The 24,590-nt window shown below is 53.0% G+C and overlaps 2 protein-coding genes across 6 annotated transcripts; one reads left to right on the plus strand and one right to left on the minus strand.

Moving 5' to 3' along the window:
- Positions 1–937: 937 nt before the first annotated feature.
- On the plus strand, positions 938–7,081 carry CKMT1A (creatine kinase, mitochondrial 1A). 5 transcript variants are annotated; one of them, XM_005222116.5, is made up of 10 exons: positions 938–1,249; positions 2,041–2,329; positions 2,962–3,160; positions 3,363–3,458; positions 3,841–4,062; positions 4,205–4,290; positions 4,396–4,519; positions 6,182–6,316; positions 6,515–6,640; positions 6,836–7,081. In XM_005222116.5, exons 2-10 carry the CDS (start codon positions 2,181–2,183, stop codon positions 6,947–6,949), a joined length of 1,251 nt encoding a protein of 416 aa, XP_005222173.1. In that variant the 5' UTR covers positions 938–1,249; positions 2,041–2,180; the 3' UTR covers positions 6,950–7,081.
- An 81-nt stretch (positions 7,082–7,162) lies between these two features.
- Positions 7,163–24,590, minus strand: STRC (stereocilin). The gene is made up of 28 exons (XM_059879228.1): positions 24,548–24,590; positions 23,501–24,301; positions 23,387–23,411; positions 21,170–22,421; positions 19,889–19,951; positions 19,359–19,804; positions 18,784–18,970; positions 18,532–18,647; positions 18,135–18,267; positions 17,550–17,732; positions 17,252–17,290; positions 16,931–17,098; positions 16,704–16,769; positions 16,083–16,208; positions 15,741–15,799; positions 14,814–14,937; positions 14,588–14,700; positions 12,125–12,260; positions 11,535–11,731; positions 11,264–11,354; positions 10,893–11,049; positions 10,031–10,200; positions 9,231–9,386; positions 8,492–8,634; positions 8,156–8,304; positions 7,831–7,928; positions 7,602–7,749; positions 7,163–7,433 (listed from the first exon to the last, which is right to left on the minus strand). The coding sequence occupies exons 1-28, from the start codon at positions 24,588–24,590 to the stop codon at positions 7,345–7,347; spliced, it is 5,478 nt and encodes a 1,825-aa protein (XP_059735211.1). The 3' UTR covers positions 7,163–7,344.

A 24,590-nucleotide genomic window follows, 5' to 3' on the forward strand; every position in this document is an offset into this window, starting at 1 on the left:
GTTTTTTATTGTTCCTCCTTTGTTTCTGCTTCCCCTCCCTTCCTTGACTAGCAACTATTTGGATCTACCCTTTGGAACCCGGGGAAGTTCTTGGGAGCTGAAGCCTATTTCCAACAATCAAGAAATGGGGGACACAGTAAGACTTCCATGCCCAGGACCCCTACCCCGGGTCCTGCTTGGTCTCACCTCTTTAAGAGTATACAAATACCCATAGCTTAAAAATTCACCAACTTTGCCGTTTGGGGAGACATTGCTTTGGGAGAGATCCCCAGGGTCCCACTTACTTGCAGCAAGTAATAATAAGTCCTTCCTTTCTCTGTTTTTCACCTTGGTTGTGTCTAATGGCTTGATACCCACCAAAAGGTGAACCCAGTTTTCAGGTAACACAACTGCAAGACTCCATCTAATCCTGATAATTACTCTCTTAGCAGGAGAAGGAATTGATGGACCGAGAACAGAGGTTCTAAGGATACCCACATGAGGAAGGCAGGAAAAGGAGCACTAGGGAAGCCTGAGAGGAATGAAATGAAATGAGAGGAAACGGATGGAATGGGGTCTCATCAGTGAGGCCAGAGGACAAGGTGAAGAGGATTTCTTTTTCTCAAAAACTCTCTTAAGATGAACAAATTTCTTACTGTCTTATGAGTACATCAAGATAGCTGAAAGACTGGACTAATGCCCCCATGCCTACCCCACCTTAACTGAGCCTCCATACTGAAGCTCACATCTCTATTTCAGCTCCAAGCATTCATTTTCCTTCTGCCAGGACAAAGGTCAAGTCACACCCAAGTCATACTTGGAGATCAGGAACAAAACCCTCTAAAATCTGAATATGCACCATGTGAGAAGAGAGGAGGAGAAGGGACCAGGAGGAACGCAGAGATTCCTTGGTGACCCTTTGTCCTTGGACACCCCTCCTCCTTACACTCTGGATTAAACAGCATTAGGGAGCCAAGAGAGGAAACACATGTGGTGGTTAGAGACCTGTGCCTGCCTGTTCCCTTCCTACACCCCGTCATCTCACCACACCCTACACCTCTCCTTACACTCCCCTTCAGCTCAGGAACTGGGAGCTACAGAGAGGAGGGGAGGAGGAGGAGGAGGAGGAGGAAACAAAATTCCCTGCCCAACTCCAGCCCCACGCCCAGCACAGACAGGAGGTAGGCAAGCCTGCCGAGAATACTCAGAGGGAGTCCTGTGATCAGCAAATAGGTCCCAGCCTGGAAAATTCGCTGAGAAGAGATCAAAGGTGAAGTAAGAAATGGAGAGGAGGATGGAGGAGGGGGTAAAAGTGGGGGATCCTGAGAAGCGGAGGAAGGACACAGCAGGGCTTCAGACTTGGGGGCAAGGTGGGATGGGGGTGGGGAAAACAGCTAGATGGAGTAAGAGTTGGTGTTTCCCCGATGTCTCTCAGGGAATCTTTCCATAACCTTGTAAGGAGACTTGCACAGGTGTGACAGGGAGGAGCCTTGGTGCTCTTCCTGGTTCTAAGGAAGGGGTGACCTTGAGCCAGCGGGACTGTCTTTCTCAGTGTCTGCCTGTGTGCTTTCTCTGTGTCTTCCCCTGGTATCTGTTTATGCCACGGGTTCCCCGAGGCCACCTCTCCTCGGGAGACAGAAAGGTTGCAGGGGCAGGCCGAAAAAAAACGAGAGCAGGTTGGGCAATGTCCCCCTCTTCCACCCAACGGGGCGACGAACGGAGGGTTCCGATGAAACCGAGAGGCTTAGGGGAAGGGTGTTAGGGTTTCGTCGGGCCCCTTGGGTGCTGTCCTCCTCTTGGTGCTGAAATCTGGGCAGCCTCACCTCAGGTGGGCCCATTCCTGGGCCTAAGGCTGCAAATGACCAGTCTCCCTAATCTACCTGGGGGGGTGGTGCCTACCTCTGCCCCCGCACACCTAGCGCGGTGGCAGGCGGGAAGGCGGGGCCTGCACGAGCCCCACCCCTGGAGACTGCAGCGCTGCCTTCTCCTGCGCCCGCCTGCCGCTAGCTCATTGCGCCTCTCCTGCAGTCTGATCGGTACCGGCTTTCACTCCCGCTCCAGCCTCTACGCCAGCCCCTATTTCGGCTCCAGCCTCGCACTCAGCTCCGGCTCTCAGCCTGTCTGCATCGCCCCCCTCCTCCCGGATCCTGTCCTGAGCCAGCAGCTCCTGCCCTGAGATTCCGTAGGCAGACCCTCAAGCCATGGCTGGTCCCTTCTCTCGTCTGCTGTCTGCCCGCCCCGGGCTCAGGCTCCTGGCTTTGGCTGGAGCTGGTTCTCTCGCCGCTGGGTTTCTACTCCGATCGGAACCTGTTCGAGCCGCCAGTGAACGGCGGAGGCTGTATCCCCCGAGGTACCAGTGTCTCAGGCGCTCCGGGGGAGGGAGGGAGGGGGGAAGGTCAGGCAGGTGGTGATAGGGGTGGAGATGAGAATCTGGGCAATGGAGAAGGGGTATAATCACGCAGGTTCTGGAGTGGGGCGCTGTGCAGTCTGGAAACCTCAATGGGGTGGCGGTGAGGGGAGGCCAAAACCATAAGGTGAAAGCATTCCCGGGGACTTGGAACCCGCAGTTCCCGTCCCCAAGGCCAGCTCTGGCCCTGCGAGTTCTGGCTGCACCTACTCTGCTCAAATTCCTAATTGAGAGACCAGGAACTATCCTTTCCGCTCTCCTCCATCTCCCTTTCCTGCTGTTCTCTCCGGTTTCCTGAATTCCCCTCCTTAGTCTTTCCCCTCCCCCATCCCTAATGCTGCTTCCATGGGAGAAAAGAACGGAGCAGATATGGGAGAACTGAGCCTCCAGCCAGAGGAAGCTAGAACTCTTGGGAAAGAATAGATCCTGAAAGTCCCTAATGAGATTACCAAGATTTAGCCCAGCTCTAGCCTCCCCTCCTCCCAAGGAGCAAAGCCAGGCATGCTCCCAGCTGAGTGCACTGGGTCCAGGCCCCTGTGCCCTCCCTCCATGGTTACTAGGTACCCCCTCCCTAGTGCTGAGTACCCAGACCTCCGAAAGCACAACAACTGCATGGCCAGTCACCTGACCCCGGCAGTCTATGCCCGGCTCTGCGACAAGACCACACCCACTGGCTGGACGCTAGATCAGTGTATCCAGACTGGCGTGGACAACCCTGGCCACCCCTTCATCAAGACTGTGGGCATGGTAGCTGGTGATGAGGAGACCTATGAGGTAGGGGGCCCCAGAGTTTCCCGGTAAAACCCTGTTCATCTTCCCGGCAATCCCAGTTCCTTCCCCCTGAAGCCCCTCACTTTCCCTTAAGACTGGACCATCCATACTCATGTTTTCTGACCCGGTGAAATCAATCCACAGTGAAAGCTTGGGAAGGGGTTCCCTCTCCTTAACCACCTTCTCCCTCTCAACTCCCCCTCAGGTATTTGCTGAGCTGTTTGACCCTGTGATCCAAGAGCGACACAATGGATATGACCCCCGAACGATGAAACATACCACCGACCTGGATGCCAGCAAGGTAGGTTAAATATCCCACTTCTGATTTGCATTGCCTTTTGTACAACATACTGTTTTCTCCAGTCCCTTCCACCATAATTATTCTCTGACTCATAGTCATTATACTGCTGAGCTTTCAAGTCTCAGTGTGGGGAAAGAGTTGTATGTTAAGGAGCAGCCGCTGTGGAGAGGAGCGGGCGTTGAGAACGGCCACACCCCAAGGTGGGCAGTGTGGGGGAGGGTTCACAATGAATGCCCCTTCAGTTGGCATGCTTGCCCAATGGGCTGTCCTTCCAGTGCAGGCAATGAAGACTCCTCTAGTCCTTATGGTCTGTCCTTCCCAAGGCCCTCAGCTCCCATCCACCTTGTTTCTGTGACTTACCTTAATTTCTACTATTCTCCAGATCCGTTCTGGCTACTTTGATGAGAGGTATGTATTGTCCTCAAGAGTCAGAACTGGTCGGAGTATCCGGGGACTCAGCCTGCCTCCAGCCTGTACTCGGGCAGAGCGACGAGAGGTGGAACGTGTGGTCGTGGATGCGCTGAGTGGCCTGAAGGGTGACCTGGCTGGACGCTACTATCGGCTCAGTGAGATGACAGAGGCTGAGCAGCAGCAGCTAATTGATGTGAGAGGCTTTGAGAGGGAGCTGGGCAAGGGGGGCAGATAGAAAGACAAGAGAATCAAGGGAGGCTGGGCCAGATGAGGTAGATGGGCTTCCCGGGGGCTACTGTGTAGATTCTTAACCCAAGTCCTTTTACTCTCCTCAGGACCACTTCCTGTTTGATAAGCCTGTATCTCCATTATTGACCGCAGCAGGAATGGCTCGAGACTGGCCGGATGCACGTGGAATCTGGTATGAGGCTTAGCTTACCCCAGGCTCCTAAAAGTGCCCCTTTTTCCTCTATCTCTCCCTTGCCTTCCCTCTTAATTCCAGTTCCTCCCTCTCTCCTGCCTTCAGGCACAACAATGAAAAGAGCTTCTTGATCTGGGTGAATGAGGAGGATCATACACGGGTCATCTCCATGGAGAAGGGTGGCAACATGAAGAAAGTGTTTGAAAGATTCTGCAGAGGCCTCAAAGAGGTTGGAGAAGAATGTATAAGGGAACTAGCTGAGAGGACTTAAGGAAGAAACTAGAATATGTAGATGGGGATATAATTTATCAACAACCCAGGACACTTTTCATAGTGAAAGAGATTACCACCAATCACTCTAGTAGGACAATAGGTATAAATCAGAACTGTCCAGGGCATATGGTCTTGGTATACATGGACCAGGTATACATAAATCTGGGTATGGTCATCTTAAGAATAGGAAGAGAGAAAGAATGTCAGCAATCTAAGGAAGTAAACAAAGCAGTTGCCAAATAATGCAAAGAAGGAATTGAGATGGTGAGTCAGTGCCTGGGGGGCATGTGGTGGAATGTGCAGATATAAGAGGAAGGTTTAAGCTTGGACAGATATAAGGAGTGAGGGGTTGGTATGTTCGTGATTCTCATGTAACCACCCATTTCTGAGCCAAGGTAGGCCTTTACTCTAGATTCTGTCCTTCTTACTAAAGTAGCATGTCTAGATTTTAAGCTGAATGGGAGGGAAAACAGGGAAGGTGGAAGATGGAATGGTTTAAGTTCCAGACTGTGTGGCTCTACGTGAGGGGTTGAACTGAATCCTCAGTCCTATAGGAATTAGGTCTCCATATTTGAGTCTAGATTAGAAATTCCCATTAATCCAATCCTTATTGTATGGTCTCATATATACAGTTCTGTTTTGGACTTGTAAAGGGAAAGAACTCTCCTCCTTTTAGAATCTTAGCTGGGAGGTTCCTATTATTTTTAGCGGGTAATAGGTAACATATCTTTGACCCACTGAAGTGGGTAGGGAAGTACTTTTTATATGTCTTAGTATTCTCATCTGTAAAACTGGGGTAAGAAGACTTCGTACATTTAAGTGGTGGGGATTAAGTGAGATAATGCATATAAAGCATGTGGCCCATAGTAAAAGTTCACAAGTGTTAGCTGCGTTATTATTCTAGATGGAAGGATTTCCTCTTGTTCAGCATTATAATATCCCCCATGCCATGGGTCTTTCTGAACTATGAACAGGGTCCCCCTTAGGTTACGTAGTGGTCTTCACGAACATTACCCTGGCAGGTCTCCAGTCTTTTCAACTCTAGTGGTCATCTTCATGATTGGGATGTTTAAGTGGAACAAGAACACGCTTCCCACACTCCTCTCCCACCCTCCACAAGTATGAGTCCAGCTCTTCTGCTCCATTTTCACCTTTCTGCTTTCTCTTTTTCCACAGCTAACAGGCTCTCTTGCCTCTTCCTGTTGCAAAGCCTACACCCTCATTTTCTGGCTGAAAGAATTCTTCCAAGCTCTAGCTCATTAGCAAAGTAAAGATGTCAATGCATGCAGAACTCCCTGAATAATCAATCCTTTCTCAGTTCAGTTTACCACCTCCGTTCATCTCCCCAGATCATCCTTAGCACATCATTCCCTGAAGTTTCTCTTCTTCCACACAGGATATTTTTGCACAATCTCATCATGATGGGCTTGCAACATCAAAAATATCTTTTATGCATGATAATAATGAGCCATTTCCACCAAAAAAAAAAAAAAGCAGTGTCATTCTTTCACATCCCAAATCTTTGGTTCTAGACATATTTCTAGAGCTCCTGTGGGTCCAGCTAAGGGAGGGTTTGCACAGCCCTGACATGTCACTAATGGAGGCTTTGTGCACGCAGGTGGAGCGGCTGATCCAGGAGCGTGGCTGGGAGTTCATGTGGAATGAGCGTCTGGGATACATCTTGACCTGTCCGTCTAACCTGGGCACTGGACTTCGGGCAGGAGTGCACATCAAACTGCCCCTGCTGAGCAAAGTAAAGGAGTTGGGCTAGAGAGAAGTGTGAGGGAGGAAGTGGCCATGTGGGGTGGAAAAGGGAGTGTACACTTTGGGAAGGAGCAGCCATTGTAGCTCAAGAGTCAAGGGAAAGAGCTCTGGGCAGCTTCAGGGCTCTTTCAGGTAGGACCAATCTCAGACTATTGACCCTGCCCCCAAATCTCTATCTCCCCTCTAGGATAGCCGCTTCCCAAAGATCCTCGAGAACCTAAGGCTCCAAAAACGTGGAACTGGAGGAGTAGACACAGCTGCCACAGGCAGTGTCTTTGATATCTCTAATTTGGACCGACTGGGCAAGTCAGAGGTGAGATTCTCAGGGATTATGGATAGGTCTGTGGGGGGTGATTTGACAAGGAGTGAGCCTCAAGAATGTAATGGAATCTGAAATGAAACTCAGGTTGACTGGGGGAAAACTGGCAATGAGTTCCCAGAGCAGGCAAATCAGCGCTAAAGAGAGTCAGGTTGTGGGAAGCAGAGATCAAGGGTCAGTATCATCCAGGTGGAGCTGGTGCAGCTGGTCATCGATGGAGTAAACTTCCTGATTGACTGTGAACGGCGTCTGGAGAGAGGCCAGGATATCCGCATCCCTCCACCTCTCCCCAACAAGCATTAACTCCCGTCCCCAGTGGATGACTCAAGACTCCCAGGACCTCTGCCATTCTAATGGCAGCCCCTTCTCCTTGCCCTGGGTGCCATCATCAACCCACACCCCCCTGTCCTAGTAAAGGCTCCATGCTATGCTTCAGTTGTCTGTGTTATTTCTAATGGTGGGATGAGGAGGAACTAGCTTCCAGGAGAAAAAAAAAAGGCAATGGGATTATTTATGATGAAAAGAGACTCCAGATATGGCATGCCAGGAACACTGATTCTCAGGTGGGTGGAAAGCATTAACATTCTACCCATATTCCATCAGCTTCCTAGGATAATTACATTGCACTTCCATTTGCACTTTGTTCGTTTTACTTCAAATGTCTTTCCCAACAAATCTCTTTAACTGCAGAGACAGGCTCATAGCAGATTGCCAAGGAAGCAGATGGTCAATGCCAGGGCCCAGGAGGGTTGTGACCAGTCCTGGAGACCCCAGGCTGTGCTTCGACCTGTAATGAGACAGAGAATGGAAGGAATATCACAACTCTGTTCCCCAGGAGCCACTGCTACTTGGAGACCATTTGCCTGTAGACCCCTTCACTCTCAGATCTCCCTGAGTTAGGGCTCTGATTCTGGGCCAGGAGTTCGGGAGTCAGTCTGTGCAGTTAGGGACTCACCTTCCTGCTCCAGGCTCTCCATCCCCTCATACTGGGCCCATGCAACTGCTCGTCGCTGCTCGGGACTCAGAAAGGCCATTTGTTCGGGAGTGACAGCCACGGCCTGAACACTGGTGAGACTAGATAGCTGGGTGGGGCTGAACACCACCTGGGGATGGGAGCAGGCATCAGGACATCCATTGTGGCCCTCTTCTGTGGTCACCTCAGACCCCATCCCATCAGTGCTTACAGCAAATTTAGGAGCAGGGATGACAGAAATGGCCAGAGGGGTAAGGCCCTGGATCTGTCCTCGCAGCAGCGCGGAGAGAGCCAGGTCGGGGATTCCAGCTGTCAAGGCAAGTGGGATGGGCCTCCAGATGTTATCCTACCCTGGCCTTCTCTAACTACTCCCAAAATACTTTTCCTCAGACCTTCCCCAGCATGTCTCTAGCCTCTTACCTAGGTGCCTTAGACTCCCACCTTAAGATTCCAGAGAAGTCCTCCACCCAGTCAATTCACGATGCGGAAACTGGCCCCTGACACCCAGCCCCAGCGGTGGCCTAGTCTCCCTATACCTGCTATTGTGCCAATTTCAGTGAAGATCTCGGGCCCCCAGTTACTGACTGGGCCAAAGCCACCAGGCAGCACCAGGAGCTGGGCCAGAATCTCCAGTTGCTCTTCAGAACATGGGAGATGCAGGTTGCCCAGGAAGAGAGCTGCTTGGCTGTGGAAGAGTGGGAAGAGAAGGGAGGAGGATTCAGCCACAGTGACAGGGTCCGTGGTCATGAGTTGGTGGTAGCGATGACTTTAAGTGAGATTGCTTCCTCCATGGGATCACTCCCACATGATCCTTCCCCGGTGAGCCCACCTTCCCCACAGGACCACAGCCCACCCCCTCCTCTATGTGTGACCTAAACTCCCAACTGCTGATATGCTGTAGCTCCTCAGGCCGAAGTCCACACAGTGCGTAGCCCAGTGCAGTCAGGTGGAGGAAATCCAAGTGGCTCACGTGTCGACCACTCTGCCGCAGGAAACTGGAAACCACCACCCGGAGCTGGAGTTGGGGTGGAGGTCACAGGATAAGGAGAAAAGTCATGAGGAATTCATGGATGGGGAACTAGCTGCTTAGGGAAGGGACAAGTGCTACTGGATTTTCTTATTAGTAGGACCTGAAGAGCCAATTCTGTGCTGCGCTTAGTCGCCCAGTTGTGTCCGACTCTTTGCGACCCCACGGACTGTAGCCCTCCAGGCTTCTCTGTCCATGGGGATTCTCCAGGCAAGAATACTGGAGTGGGTTGCCATGCCCTCCTCCAGGGGATCTTCCCAATCCAGGGATTGAACCCAGGTCTCCTGCACTGCAAGCAGATTCTTCACCGTCTGAGCCACCAGGGTAGCCCAAAGAGCCAACAACCATGGGGAAGGTTGAGGATCAAAAAGAGGACAGGAAAAGAGGCCAAAGGGAAAGGAGGCAGGAGGAAGTATTATGTGTCCAGGGCCTCAGTGAATAAATCACTGCTCTAACTTCCTACTAGTATGGAGTATTAAGAAAAGATAGAAAGCATGGCCATGTATAGTCACAAGACAGAAATTCCTTGGGCTTTAGATGGCCTGGAGGCATTTGGAAAGTGGTAGAGAGGAGGAAGATGTTACCTGGCTGGAGCTCCAGCCATCTATCTGCCCCAGGGTGCTCAGCACGCCCCAGTCCACCAGGCTCAGCTCCTGGAGTTCCCGCTCTCCTAGACCTATTAAAAGCCGACCCAGCTGCAGGATCTGCTCAGGACGGAATCCCCGGGGAGGACCCCACAACTGGAGAAAGAGAGGAATGGTGTGAATGGGAAAAGCACGGAATTAGGAGTCAGAATGCCAAGGGTCATTCTTGCCTCCGACCTGAACTGTGTAACTCGAAGCAAATCCCTTGCTTTCTCTGGGTCTTTGGTTTCTTCAACCGTAAAATGAGATGATTGGATGAAGGTTCCTCTGACTAAGGTGTTATTGAAAGACTCTAGAGTCTCAGTAGGAAAGAATAGCAGATTCTAGTCCATGAGTTCCAGTGTGCACCAGACACGGGGTGGGGGTAGCAGGGGCAAGATACAGATGCCCAGACCTGATCCTCAGAGAATCTTTCTTCAGTAAGTCTACAATGGGATCCTCAAGCATTTCAAACACCTGCTCCCCAGATGATTCTTTCTTTAATAATTTTTCCCCAGATGACTTTGATACCTGCTAATGTTGGTAAATTCTAGTCCCTCTAACCATTTCACCAGCTTCCTGTCCTCACTTTCCATCCCCTCTGACTTCGTACTCAGGATCCAAACCCTCTAATTCTTTTATGCCCTATGTCCCCCATCTCTCATGCAGCTATCCGTTTCCATGTGGTATGGTTTCCATACCACACCCGACCAGCTTCCTATGTTCAACCTCCTACCCTGACTGGACTCTCCATCACTAACCTGTTTTGCTTTGCCCATTGCTGCCCGGAGTTTCTCAGGCCCAAGTCCTGGGTCTCCTGCAAATAGTGCGAGGCAGTCCTCAAAGTCCAAGAGCTCCATGTCTGCGATCTGGGCTGCAGACCAGGCTGATGGGAATGTCCCTCGTACATCTGCACAGTTTGGCACAGGTTCTAAAGGAGGATGACAGGGTCAGGGGGTCAGTGCAGTACTAAAGCATGCCCAGAGTGGTCAGGTCCAGGGGCATGAAGGGTGGGGGCCATGGTGGGTGGGGGCCTCCTCTCAAAAACAAAAAAAAAAAATCCCAGAGAGGTATCTGTAGATGGAATGACCCCTCCAACCTTTAAAGGACAGGCTAATATGGGCAGTATGGCTCAAGGGATTACTGTAGTGTGAGATTCATAGGACTCAAAGATATTAGAACTGGTGACTGGGGAGGACGAGCCCCTCATTGTACAGATGGAAGACTGAAGGGCTTGCCCAGGGACTGAGTGGCTGATCTAGGTTGAAACCCAGGTTCCTAGCCCCACAGTGTCACCTTCCTCCATCCTAAGCATGTTCCCAGCAGAGAGCGCCACACTTATCCAAGCCTAGAGCTGAGTCAGCTGTTAACAGGGCTAAGAGAACAGGGAAAGGGGAGTCCTGGGCTAAAAATGTAATGAGTGATAAATTCACAGAGGTATAGAACCCTACAATTGGAAGAGGCCTTGAAGATCATCCCTCACTGCTCTGGGCTTTATAGATTAGAAAACCCCAGCCTAGAGTGACCTTGTACAAATCTGTTGAAAGGGCACAAGTCTGATTGCGTGGTGGATACTTCTTCCTGTACTCCTTGCTGGAAGTATGGGCATCCAGGCCATCTCACCCGGGAGGTTCTCTGCAGCAGGCCGCACAAGCCCAGCTACCAGCGCTGCTTTCTTGGGAGCGAGCTGTGGCCCCGCACACAGCTGTCCAGCTCTGCTCTGCTCCCAGCTCTGCTGCTTCTCGAGGAGTCGCTCCAGGGTCTCTGGGCCCAAGGCCTCCTGGGAGAGAAGGTGGAGGGAGGGTGGGCAGAGCCAGGCACGTCAGGAGCAGCTGCTACAGCTGTAATTCCGAAGTCCTGTCTCTTTTCAGCAGCCTCCCCCAGATTTGGGCTTCACATCCTTTGCCTTCAACTTCCTTGGCCTTAGCGCCCCCCCGAACTAGCTCCCCAGTCCCCTCTCTGCTCTCACTCCCTCCTGTGCTCCTTCACCTCACCCTGGGGATCAAGGAAATAGCCTCGGGAGACAGAGTGAATATTAGGCGTCCTGCTTGCTCGACTTCATCCTGGCTCCATAACTCTGGTTTCCTGAGGGACAGAAAGAAGATCAGGATGCTGAATGGACTGTGAGGAAGAGGAAAGATATGCTGAGACGGGGGACTCAGGGCTCCAAGGGCCTCTGGCATACTGAATGGGCTGCCGCTGAGGAGGGTGGTTGAAAGGGTGGGTGAGGATGAGTTAGAATCTGGACTTGCCGGAGGCCCATACCCAAGAACAGGCTCCTGCAGCAGCAGCCATCCCAGCTCTGTGGCAAACAGCCCTCCGAGGCAGAAGCCTTGCAGCTGACTGAGGTGGGCCAGCAGGATCTGCAGGGGGATCCGCCGTGTGCTCTCTATGCCCAGGAATCCAACCAGGGGCCCCAAGGTCTCCAGCACTTCCCTTGACACTGTTGTCTCCTTTGGGGCCTGGAGGGGGATCAGACCTTGGGACGACACACCTCTGACTCAGAGGACCAGTCTCTTTGATCAAGACACAAAGACCTTGTCTCCCTCTAGCTCCCGATCCAAGATCCAATGAAGCTTATTGCCACTGTCCACTTTTCTAAACTATGAGCCCAAAACGGAACAGGTGGAAAGACTGAGAGGTGGAATCTAAGGAATTTCTAATACTCCAAGGGATATGAACAAGAAACATGAAGCAGACTATCAATGAATGGAAGCCAAAGGTAGATCTAGGGCCCTGTAGACAAAAACCTGCCTGGCAGCAAACATTTGAGTCTGGGCCTAGAAGACAGAGCATTGTCTGAGTGATGACAGTGGCCCAGGCCACAGTTCTGAGTTTGGTGGGGGGATTCTTACCAGGTTTTGTAGTGCTCGCTCTGCCAGGGCTGCCCGGTGGAGTGGGGTCAGGGCCAGCAGCTGCTCTGGAGCACCTCGTACCAGTTCCACCACTAACATGATGGATTCATTGGACAGTCTATCCATCAACTGGACTCTGTAGCAATTTGACAACAGGAGGACTTGGAATTGAGCCAAGTTGAGAAGGGAACCACAGAATGCACCATTCCCCAGACAAGAGGTAACACCAGACCAAACCCTGTGGCCCTGGATAGGAACTGATATTTAACAGACCCAGATCCAATTTCCACCACAGTGCTTACAGGGAGAGATCAACAGGAGAGACCTATTTCCAGTCTTCTTGGGAAGAAATGACGAACAATCCTACCTCATCTAATAGAATAAAAGAGCCCAGATGTTAAGTATCATTAAATCCCCTCCCCCATTTTATGGATTAAAAAATAGGTTCATATGAACTTTCCCAGTGGTCCAGTGGCTAAGAATCCACCTTGTGACGCAGGGGACGTGAATGTGATCTCTGATTGAGGAACTAAGATAATGCAACAGAGCAACTACTGAGCTCGTGTGCTCTGGAGCCTAAGAATGACAACTAGAGAGTCCATGAACCACAAAGAAAGAGTCCACTTGACCTAGTGAAGATCTTGAGTGCTGCAACTAAGAACCAACACAGCCAAACTAATTAATTAATTAGAAAAGAAGAGTCCACCTTCCAATGCAAGGGACATGGATTCAATCCCTGGTCAGGGAACTAAGATTCCACAGACCGTAAGCCAAAATGAGGACCCAGCACAGTGAAAAAAAATTTATTTAATTTAAAATAAATAAATAAAATAAAAAATTGAAACATTCACAGAGACCAAATGGTGGGGTCTTACTCTCAATTCCTATTTCCCACCCTTCCTCTATTTATTGTGAGAAGGTCCCCTCTGATTTGTATAGTACTATACAATTGACCCTGGAGGAGGGCATGGCCACCCATTTCAGCATTCTTGCCTGGAGAATTCCATGGACAGAGGAGTCTGGCAGGCTACAGTCCACAGGGTTGCAAAGAGTCAGACATGACTGAAGTGACTTAGCACTCATGCACCAAAGTTTTTTTAGGTGTTATCTCATTTGATTTTCATGGCAAAACCTGGGGGTAAGAGGTATGTTAGAGAAGGAAATGGCAACCCACTCCAGTACTCTTGCCTGGAGAATCCAATGGACAAAGGAGCCTGGCAGGCTATACAGTCCATGGGGTCACAAGAGTCAGACATGACTTAGTGACTAAACCACCATCAGCACTCTTTCACAAACAGATTTGAATGGCATTTTTAAAAAGCCTTTTTGCAGAAAAATCAGAGTGATACTCTATACTCTACCTAAGGTTGCCAGGTCTGGAACTGGGCCATGTAGTACAAAAGCCCAGATCTGTGGAAAGACCTTTAAAAACGTAAGGATAGAGTCAGCTCCTTCCCAGAAAGACTGACTGGAGTCAGCCTTTTCCTGCTCTGACTTACAGTTCAGTTGGCAATGAGGTGGGGATGGAGGTGATATGGGGGAAAAAAGCCTGTGAGTGAGATACTCATAAACTCCGAGTCTCTAGTTTAGGAGGAGCCTTGGGTTCATCAGTCTTCTCTCTCCTCACCCATACTTCAATCTGTTCTGTAACATTCTTGCTGTAGGGCCATCCAGTCTAGGCTTGACTAGCTCAGAACTCACCACCACAATCTTCCTCATATTGTGCAAAATTCTGATTTTCATTCACTGGTGCTAGTCCTGCCCAATGGGGTCATTCAGAAACACGCCGATCTATTTTCTATTTGATGGCTCCTGGGGTATTTGGACACATTTATTGTGTGTTTTGGAGGAGCCTGTAGGCTACAGTCCATGGAGTCACAAAGAGTCAGACACGACTGAGAGACTTCACTTTCACTTTATCACATGTTTCATACATTTTCTCTTTACTTACTCCTCTGAACATACTGAGAACACAGTGCCCTAAGGAGACTACAGTCCTGTGGGGGCAGGATTGAACCATTACTTCCCTCATTTTATGTATTTAATTTTAATTACTTTTTTTGGCTACCCCACACAGCTGTGGGATCTCATTTCCCCAACCAAGGACTGAACCCAGGCCATGGCAATAAAAGCCCAGAATCCTAACCACTAAGCCACCAGGGAACTCTCACTTCCCTCATTTTATACATTCTACCAGTATTAATAGGGCCTAGGTTACATTAAGACTGCTTGGCAGGTCACGTCACAATATTGCCACCTTCAGCTGCCCCATTTTGGGGGTCTTGTTGGGGGAGCCACTCACCACCTAGAGCAACTTTGAATAGCATCCTTCACTTTAGGCTGTAACTGATGTCAGGGAACAACCAGACAGAAAAGCACCGCCTCTGGGGTGTTTCCTAAGAGCAGCTCTTCCACCCCAGGCTGAGCCTTCTGAGAATCCAGTATCTCCAGGTGTAGCCTTACGGTAAGTCCAGGAGGAGCTTGGTGTCCAGCCCACTCAGCTCTGGCCCCAGGGTTGCCAGCTCTGGCTCTGGCATTGCCATCCTCCGCTGTAGCTCTGCCCAGATACAGGTCCTCTGTGGGGCAGAGTAGGGAGGCAGGTTCAGGACAGAGCTGAACACCGAGCCTTGGTTCTCTACCCGGGGTCCCGGCCTCCCTGCTCCCACTAATGCCCAAGCACCCGTCTCACCAGGCTCCCTCGGACCCCAGTGGGGAGTTGATAAATCATGTGTACCACTTCAAGGAAGTCTGCCATCCAGTTGATCTGCTGCAGAAACTCACAAGACATGCCCCCTGCCAGCGTACCCAGAGCCCTGTAGGTGTGTGAGTAGGCACATGCTCATTCAACACATGCCACAGCCTGTCTGCACCTTATATCAACATTCTCAACACGAGGACAGATGTTCATTTACAGTAATTTGCAGTTTGAGAAATATTAAAAAAAAAAGAAATATTTTTTCGATAGATATTCTCATTGGTCTCCCACACCATTATTGTTTATTAGAGAAGAAAATAAAGATTTACAGAGGTCGAGTGACAGTCCAATATCATCCTACTAGAAATGTGGTCAACTGAGGCTAGAACCACATCTTCAGATGCCCATGGGTTTTTTGCTGGGGGTGAAGGTAAAGTGATCCTTGCTCCTGTTAAGTCCTGCTTGGTCAGTGGCTCTGAGGGGTTAATCAGCAAATATCTATCAGAAGCTTACACTGGGCCAGGCACTGTGTTAGGTACCTTATATGCCTTATCTTGTTTAATCTTTACAACTACCTATGAGATAGGTACCATGTCAATACTTATTCTAAAGAAGGGAAAAATGAGGCTTAGAGAGGTTGAACATCTTGCTCAAGATCACGAAGAGGAGACAGGGCTAGGACCTGAATCTGAGTCTTCTCAAAATCCCTGAGATCCACTCAGGATGGATGTTGTGCTCTAGAAGGGCAGGAGGGTCAGGAGAAGAGGAACCAGGAGAAGACCCACAGGCTGACCTACAGGTCACTGATCCTCATACACCTCCCACCCCCACCCCTGGATATCACATGGTGCCTGGCACACCGTAAGCACTCAAAAAAAATGTTAGTTGAATTAAACTCACAGCTCATTACAAGTTACTCACTGCAGATTCCTGAGGGTCAGGTTAGTGGGCACTTGCATCTTCTCCCAGAGAAACTGTGCCTACAAGAGAAAGAAAGAGGAGCCGCTTCCCAGCAGAGCTATTGCCCAGGAACCTAGGACGCCTTGGAGCCAGGGCTGCCACTCCACCCTGTGGGTCCCACCAGTCTCCTACTCTCCCCAGTGCCCAATCCCTGGGAAAGAGAGACAAATAGGGGGAAAGGGGAGGAAGGAAAAGCATCCTAAGGGCTGCTGGGAGTAAGGTGCCCAATCTAGGGCTGAGGGATGCGTGAAGGAGGCGGAAAATGTTGAGAGAAGGGAGTTCTAGGCTAGTGGGAAGAATCACCTGCTGCTCAGACCAGGGCAGGTCCCTATAGCGCCTTCGGTCTGCCAGCAGAGCAGCAGCGTCCAGCTGTAGCAGCTTTAGTGGGAGCAGGGGCAGCAGGCAGTCTGGCCAGATGGTGGGGATAGGCTGTCGGAGGGGTAAAGTGTAGCAGTGTAGTGATAGGTGAGAGCGTCTGGACTCAGGCCTCAGGGAAGAAGGGGAACTATGGTGGCAGGAGGGGACCTGAAACTAGAAAGGTGGAGTGGCAGGTGCCACCCTAGCAGGGCACACTCTAGAGCCCTCGCGGTTGTGGTCAAAGGTCCCTGCCGTCTAGGCACCTGACGGACTAAACTCCCTTAGTCGCTCTGAGCCTCGGTCTCTTTTTCTGAAAGCAGGGTGACTGCCCTGGAAGATTCCTCAGACCCTCGGGGCTTTGATGTTCTAGGACATTATGCCTTCCTGCTTCGGGACAGAGAGAGCTGCTAAGGTCTTAGAGGACACAGAGCTAATGTAGACACTCGGGCCACTTGCAGGGGGAGAATGTGAGGCAGTGCCAGCTGTGTGAGACAGCCCTAGGACAGGGAGAGGAGCTTAGTTGGCAGAAACCACACACACACACATACCATACACACACACACGTACCTGTCCAGGGATGCACACAGCTGCACCAGCTCCTGCTGCACCCGTATTTTTAACACCATCTTTCACCTGCATGAGAATTGGCTGTGTGTGTGTGTGTGTGTGTGTGTGTGTGTGTGTGTGTGTAAAAAGTGGGGAGGTTTGGGGGTCCTTCCCTGGCCACAGGGAAGGTGACCCCTCCCAACCAGAGCCCTCCTCCCTGGTCGGCTGTCTCCCTGCTGCTCTCCTACCCGGAAGGTCTGCAGCAGCGCCGCGGTCTGGCAGGCTGAGAGGCGTGCCAGTTCAGGGGCCAGGCAGGGACAGGCCCTCAGCAGAACTCGCCTCGGGATGGCCTGGAGCGTCTGGGAGCTGAGGCCTGGAAGCAGAGGGTGCAAGGAGCAGAGTTCCTCCAAGGACAGCTGGGGAGCGAGAGAGACAAGAAGCCTGAAGAAGACGGGCCAGGTCGAAGGGAAGGGGACAATCACGGTAGAGAGAGGCAGCAGGGGTGAGAGGGAGCCAGGGAGGAGGGGGACGGATAGCTTGGGCCATGCGGAAAAGTTGCTGCCACTCACGTCACGCCTCGGGAGGAGCCGTTCAAGCAGCAGGACAGCCTAAGGTGGGAGGGAACAGGAAGCAACAGCGCTGAGGCCCTGGCAGCCAGGTCCCCGAACAGGTCCCTGGGGCCCGACCTCCCAAACTCCCAGCTCCCGTTCCACCATTCCCGTGACCAGCCCTTCTGCATCTGAGGAAGAGGGATGAGGGGGTTCTTCTTGGGACAGAGGAAAAGGAGGCTTTGGGGCGGGGAGGGGGCCAGGCAACAGCATCCTTGAATGTAATTGTCTGTAATTGTAATTGTCAGGTCACCCACACCTGGGCAGGGGTGACCCTGGCTCCTTGCAGGGCGGGAAGCATGGCCCTCAGCTGCGGCTCTGATAGCTCCTGCAGGAAGCGGAGCCCCAGTTGAGGGAAGAGAGGAGCCCAGACCCGGAGCTCCCGGGGGCTCAGCACCGCTCCTCCGGATGAGCGCAACACCCCCAGAAGTTCATAGGCTACCTGTAACCAAAGAAGGTTTGGGTCTGAAGAGAAAAGACAGGCGAACCTAAAGCTTCCTCTTTAATCCCACATCTGGTTATTCCAGGGCCTGGACTGTGGCTTGGAACCAGGGATAGGACAGGAGCAGTTTGGGCTCAAGTCATCAAAGGAAATGCTGGAGATGTCGTGGACCAGATGGAGTAGAGTCAGGAAGAGGTGGTAACAGGTAAGAGTGGCCAAGGAGTAAGGAGATTAAGAACGAAGGTGAATGTGGTGGGATGAGGGCTGGCTCCAACTGTGCTCCAGCTTGGCTGAGGTGAGTGGGCACATCTTCCGCACAGACCACCCCCCACGGGAAGCCTGGAGTTCTTTTTTTTTTTTTGATAGCCTGGAGTTCTTGAGGGCCTGGGCCAAGGGGCTCACCCGTCCTTGTGGGCTGAGGGTCCCATTGGCCGCACATTCCAGCAGCCCCCGTTCTACCGGCCCCATTGGATCATTCAGGGGAACCAGGCTCTGCAGCTCCTCGGGAGTCAGGAAACAGGCGAGGGGCCCCAGCCTGAGGAGGGCATGAAGCTGGCCTTCATGTGGTCACTGAGGCTGCTACTAAGGCAGGGACTGTGTGGGTACAGGGAACAAGCACTCTGACCGCTGAACTATGAAACGTGGGTGCCACAGACAGGCCTCTCTCCCAGGGCCCTATGATGCCCTGGGGCCACGCCTCCTCTGTTGCCCCTTCCCTCCTGGGACCCCAGCCCGTCCTGGCAGCTGCACCTGCCTCTCCGCCGCTCTGGCCTTGATCACTGGCCCCACAGGCCCTCACCTGCGCACCTGCTCCTCTCCATCCTGGACACTCTGGTTCACCAGGCTGCGCAGCACGTGTCGGGCATGTCCTGGCCCAAGACCTGCTGCTGGCCAGCTGTCCTCCAGGGCCTGGATCTGGAGTGGGGAAGGTCAGCTCATGTTGGGATCACTGTGGGACACTTGTGGGGAGGGGCTCACTAGGAGACAGGTTACTGATGCCATCCCACATGCCCGAAAGCTTGCTAGTCAAATAAATGAATTGTTCTCATACCTGGTGAGGACTGAGCTGCAGAAAGTTCTCCAGAGGGAGATGGGGGAGCAGGGGCAGTGCTGCCCAGAGCAATTCCTGGGGCCAGGCGGGCACTTCCCCAAACAGCTCAGGGGCCAGCAGTCGCCTTGCCAGAGCCTCCTTCTGTTCAGGCCTCATTCCAGGGCTGTAATCCCGGATGGCGGCCAGGCTGGGGAGAGAGTGGGTCTCACCCCTTTGCCCTGTCCCCTGGCTCTGTGCAGCCCTGCTGCACATGGACAAGAAGGACTCCCTAGTGTTAAGAGAAGGGGCTGTTCTGGGTGTGTGGGCTTCCCTGGTGGCTCAGCTGGTAAAGAATCTGCCTGCAATGCAGGAGACCTGGGGTCAATCTCTGGGTTGGGAAGGTCTCCTGGAGAAGGGAATGGCAACCCACTCCAGTATTCTTGCCTGGAGAATCCCCATGGATAGAGGAGCCTGGTGGGCTTAAAGTCCATGGGGTTGCAAAAACTTGGACATGACTAAGTGACCAAGCATAGCACAGCCCTGGGTGGGTAGGGTTGACCCTGACAGGATCGGGAGGAGTAGTACAGAGTCCTTACACACTGTCATTGGCCAACAGGGATGGTGGGAAGCGCATCAGGTCGGAGACAGCCAAGAAGGGGATGAGTGGTGAGAGGTCAATGAAGAGCTGGGAGGTGAGGCGTGGGTACCGCTGCAGCAGCAAGGCTGTCAGGCGACCCAGGGCCTGCTCCTCAGATGGTGGCACCTGTGGGGGCATGGGAACAGATGCCAGCTCTGGAGATACCCACTCTCCTGGCCCCGGCTCCTCTTGCATTCCTCCTGCTGGAGCAAGCCTGCTGCCTGCCTGGTTCCAGGTGCTCTTGATGCCTAGACTTCCCCCGCCACCCTTGTCCCCCTCTCCCTCCATGCCCACCTGCAGCTGAGCCCAGGAACGGTGCATGAGCGTCAGGAAGCCCTGAGCAGCCTCCCTCTCTGCTGAAAGCACCAGCTGCTGGAGGTTTTCTGGCGGCATGTGCAGGTATGCCTGGGCACAGGAGGTCATAGTGGTTATGGCCTCACTGGGCACGGATCACCCAGCCCGCCCACACACCCTGCCCCCATCTGTTACCTGCACTAGAATCTGCAGGGCCCAAACACTCTTCTCTCTCTGCAGCAGATCCCACAGCACGGGCTGGTGGGGACATAGACAAGATACCAGGAGAGTTGTCCCCTCTGTCCCTCCAGCAGCTTCCCAAGGTCCACTCACTAGGATGCTTGTCCTTCTGAAGGTGTGTGTGTGTCTCCTTTAGGTCAGGGACCACAGTCTTTAACTTCTTCTATAGCCTTTGCCATAGCTGGCTCAGTAAATATTTGGAGATATGAACCAAATTTGGACGAGGGCATGGCAACCCACTCTAGTATTCTTACCTGGAGAATCCTATGGACAGAGGAGCCTAGAGGGCTACAGTCCATAGAGTCAAAAAGAGCCAGACAGGACTGAAGCGACTTGCCATGCACGCACATGAACTAAATTATTACATTTCACTGGTCCCAGGAATTGAGAAAGGTGGGCCCTACCATGGAGTAAAGACTCTTTACATTCCCCACAGCATCTAGCAAAGTGCTTTATGCATAACGGGAACTCAACGAATGAACTATGGTGTTCACATATTCCAGCCCCTTCACTCTACAGAGAAGAAAACAAAGCCCAGGAAAATCAAAGTAAATTGGCTAAGACCATGCCTATGGCATAGTCAAACCTAAAACTTCTGATCTGCAGTCACCCTGAATTTTTCTCATTTCTGCCTTATCTTCCTATATTTTGCCAGTTTCCAATTCTCACTCTCTAGGGACAGAATTAGAGCCCTCTAACTTGATCCCTTTCCTTTCTGAAGCAGAAAGGGGGTAAATCAAAGAGTCAGGAAGAATAATGAGATAACATTTATTATATATTGTCTGTATATCATATACTAGCGCTAAGCCCACAGCCGGTATCATCTGATGTAATCCTTACAGCCATCCTAAAAAGAGTGGCACCATTATTCTCCACCGTTTGTTTTTCTTTTTTTTTTCCCCGAGACTTTTTTTTTGGCCATGCTACACGAATGTGGAATCTTAGTTCCCCAGCAAGAGGTTGAGCCTGTGCCCTTGGAAAGGAAGCGTGGAGTCTTAACCACTGGACGGTCAGTAAAGTCCCTCCACCATTCATTTATAAAGGACAAAAGTATTGTTCAGAGAGGCTGAAAACTTGTCCGGGGTTGATCACAGAACTAAGGTGTGAACCCAAGCCTGGATGACTCAGAGCTGCGAGCTTAACCACTGCACTGCTGTCTCTCAGTAAGATCGTAGAGAATTCCCGTGGAGACCCTTCCCTCTGCTCCAGGAACTTTGACTTTGGCAGATCACTCACGCTGAAGCAGGCCAGCAGCTCCATCTTGCTTAAAGCGGGGCTGGAGCTGTCAGTGGGGTTAAAGCCTGGGGTTGGCTGCTCCTCCTGTTCCAGGAACTCCCCGACGGTCCTCAGCACGCTGCGCCGGCCCTCTGGGCGGAAGGCATCCCAGAAGGAGCAGTTGTCTGGGAGACTGGAGAGCATCAGGGCCTGACCCAGCATTCCCTGCGCCTCGTTCCCTCCGGCCCCTGGCCCCAGGAGGAAGGTCAGCAAGCGCAGGAGATAGTGTAGGCGTGTGGGGTGGGCAAGGGCTGGCACAGAGGACTGACAGCGTGGCAGCTGGGACAGCATGCCAAGCAGGAAGGGGCCTGGGGCCAGGCAGAGTGGGGACGGTCCCAGCGGTGGCAGAGAGGGCAGAAGAGGACCCAGCAACCCCTCCAGGAAGCAGGTGTCATTGCCCCCACGACTTATCCTGCACTGGCCAGCTAGCCAAGGCCAGGAGGGCACCAGGGCCTCGTACATGGTGTCGTTGGCACAGACCATCAGCAAGAAGCTGCCCCCATCTGGGCAGCGCTCCCCACATGGTCCGATGTAGCAAGGGGGGAAGGCTGTGACATCCGGGGTGGGGCCCTGGCACACGTGCTGAACCCAAGCCTGGTTGCTGGGGGGCACAGCCTGCAGACTTGCTTCCCCACAGAGCCGCTCAGCCCACAGAGTCTCATTCTCCAAGAAGCAGCCCCAGAAGATCTCTGGGGTCAGGGGCACAGGGGGCAGGCCTTCAGGGCAGCTGGTAGGGGGTGGGAGCAGGCCGGCACAGAGCCGCTTTACCAGGCGGCGGTTGGGGCCCGAGAGGGTGGAAAAGGAGAGGTTGCCACAGATGGCATCTAGGAACTGCTCAGGAAACTGGTCGTGGCAGGCCTGGAGCCAGCCTTGGGCACCTGGCGCCCATGAGACTGCATACCACACAGCTGTCTGGCAGATGGCAGCGGTGCTGGGAGGGGGCTGCGGGGTGACAGGCTTGGCGTGCTGGCAGAGCAAGTGGATGGAGAAGTTGGAGATGCTGTAGGGTGGTGCCGGGCCTGAGAGGTTCTCGCAGAGGGCCTCCACAGAGATGGCCCGCCGCTGGCGAGGGCTGATGTAGGCTGAGGGTTGGGAAGTCCTAGGCAGAGGCACCCCCGTGCTCAGGCAGTGGAGGAGGGCGGGGGGTGGGGGTGGCGATCCAGACAGAAAGCCCAGTGCCCGGACATCCCAGGAGAGGTTGTGCCGGATGCCCCTGGGAGCAGAGGGAGGAGCAGGCAAGCAGCTGGTCAGTTTGCATTTCCTCCACTTGAGGTTTCTGGCCCTGGCCCAGAGCCCCGCAGGGAGGGTGACAAGCATAGGCTTTTCCAAAAGTGAGGTCCCTGGGAGTGACGGTGTTTAAATGTTGGGATGGGGGAGGGGAGAGAGATCTGTCCCTCCAAGGCACAAAGTCACCGGAGTTGCCCAGCCAGAGCCCCTTCTGTCCACCTGGCCCCCTTCTTTTTCCTTTCTGCACACGCTTTTAGGTAGCTTAAATAAAATAAAACCTTTGGTTGGCCTCAGATCAGGACATCTGCCCAGTGACTGAATATGTCCACCTGTGCTCTGGTACTGTTGTACCCAAACAGTAAGGGGGGGAGGAATCGAATCTTGCCCTCTCTTCCTATACTCTATTAGTTAACATTTATCAAGTACTATGTGCCAGGCACAGGCTTCCCAGGTGGTGCTAATGGTAAAGAACTCGCCTGCCAATGCAGGAGACGTAAGAGGCGCAGTTCGATCCCTGTGTCGGGAAGATCCCTGGAGGAGGGCATGGTAACCCACTACAGTATCCTTGCCTGGAGAATCCCATGGACAGAGGAGCCTGGCGGGCTATGGTCCACAGGGTCACAAAGAGTCGGATGCGACTGAAGCGCCTTGGTATGCACATACTTCTTCTAGGTGGTTGACACATACAGTGTCAACTCATTTAATCCCTTGTGAAAACTCCGAGGCAGTTAATATTACCCACAGTTCATGAGCGAGGAAACTGAGGCATAGAATGATACTCTAACCTGCCCAAGGTCACATGGCTAGGAGGAGGCGAAGCTGGGGCGCCAACCACCAACAGTCACCCTCTCAAACCACTAAACCACAGCCTTCTCATCAGCTTCCTCTCCTGCCCTGAAAGCTGATGGCTTCCCAGGCCCCGCCCCTCAGAACTCCTCTCTCCTTACTCACCACAAGAGCAGCTGCTGAAGGTTGCCTAGGAGGGAAAGGGAAAGGAAGAGGACTACCCCAGTCTCAACCTTGCTGGCCCTGCCACAGCCCAGCCCCGGACCTGGTGGCACTCACCTCCCTGGCACTGCCCATTGGCATCGGGCTCTGGCTGCCCCAGAATGGAAAAGACCTCATCCTGCAGGGAGTCAGTAATGCGCAGCAGCCCCTCCTGGAAGGTAGCATAGAGGGGGGCCCCCACTGTGCGCAGCAGACCCCCCCAAAGAGCCTCCTCAGAGCCCAGCTCCCCTACTGGGGCAAGCAAACCCAGCAGACCCTGCAAGAGGTGGGGGGCTGGCTCCCTCCCATCGAGGCCCGTGGCATTGGCGGGGTCCACGCTGGGCTGCACCCGCACCAGGGCCTGCCAGCGCGTGCCCTCTAATAGCAGCAGCAGAGAAGGCAACCAGTCAGCCGCCAGAACGCAGTCAGAGGGCCCATCGCGGGTGCAGGGGGGCCGGGTTGGGATAGGGGGTCCCCCAGGAACTAAGGCTCCCAGCAGCACCTCTGCGAGGCCACTCAGCACACCTGCCTGGTGCCCCAGGAAGTCCCGGGGGGTCTGCTCCTGTCCCAGCAGGGCCAGCACGTCCCCTAGCAGCCCTAGCATTGGCTCCCAGTCCGGGCTGCCCCTCAGCGTCACTAAGAAATCGTGGAGCCGGAGGGCAGGGGGCTGGAGAGGTGGGGGCTCTCCCACCGGTCCCTCCCCCATTCTCCCAGGCTCAAAGGAAGAAGAAATGTTGGCCAGGAAGGCAGAGAACCGTGAGCGGCTGAAGGACCCCTGGGGAGCCTGGTCCAGAGCAGAGAGCGCTGACTTCAGGAGGGAGAGACCCGAGTCCAGGGACTGAGACCCAGTAGGGACCAGAGTCACTGTAAGGAGAGAAACCAGAAATCACCAAGAGGGGGAAAAGCCTGGGACCCAAATTCAGCCCTGGCCTAGAGCCCAGTCCCTGCCTGGATGAGGTACAAAAGATGGTGAGCTGAGTCCCTTTCAACAACCCACATTAAGTCTTGGCCTAATTTCTTAACCTTCATTTATTTTTTTTCTCTAACCAGTTAATCTCTGCATTCTTAAATCTCTTTCCAGCAACCATCCCCATCATGCCCAGCCCAGCTCACTGTCCCCCTCACCTGCGCAGGACAGCAGCAGCAGGGGCCGGAGGCTCAGAGCCAT

The sequence above is a fragment of the Bos taurus genome, chromosome 21 (genome assembly GCF_002263795.3).
Source record: "Bos taurus isolate L1 Dominette 01449 registration number 42190680 breed Hereford chromosome 21, ARS-UCD2.0, whole genome shotgun sequence".
In the NCBI taxonomy this organism is placed as follows: Eukaryota; Metazoa; Chordata; class Mammalia; order Artiodactyla; family Bovidae; genus Bos; species Bos taurus.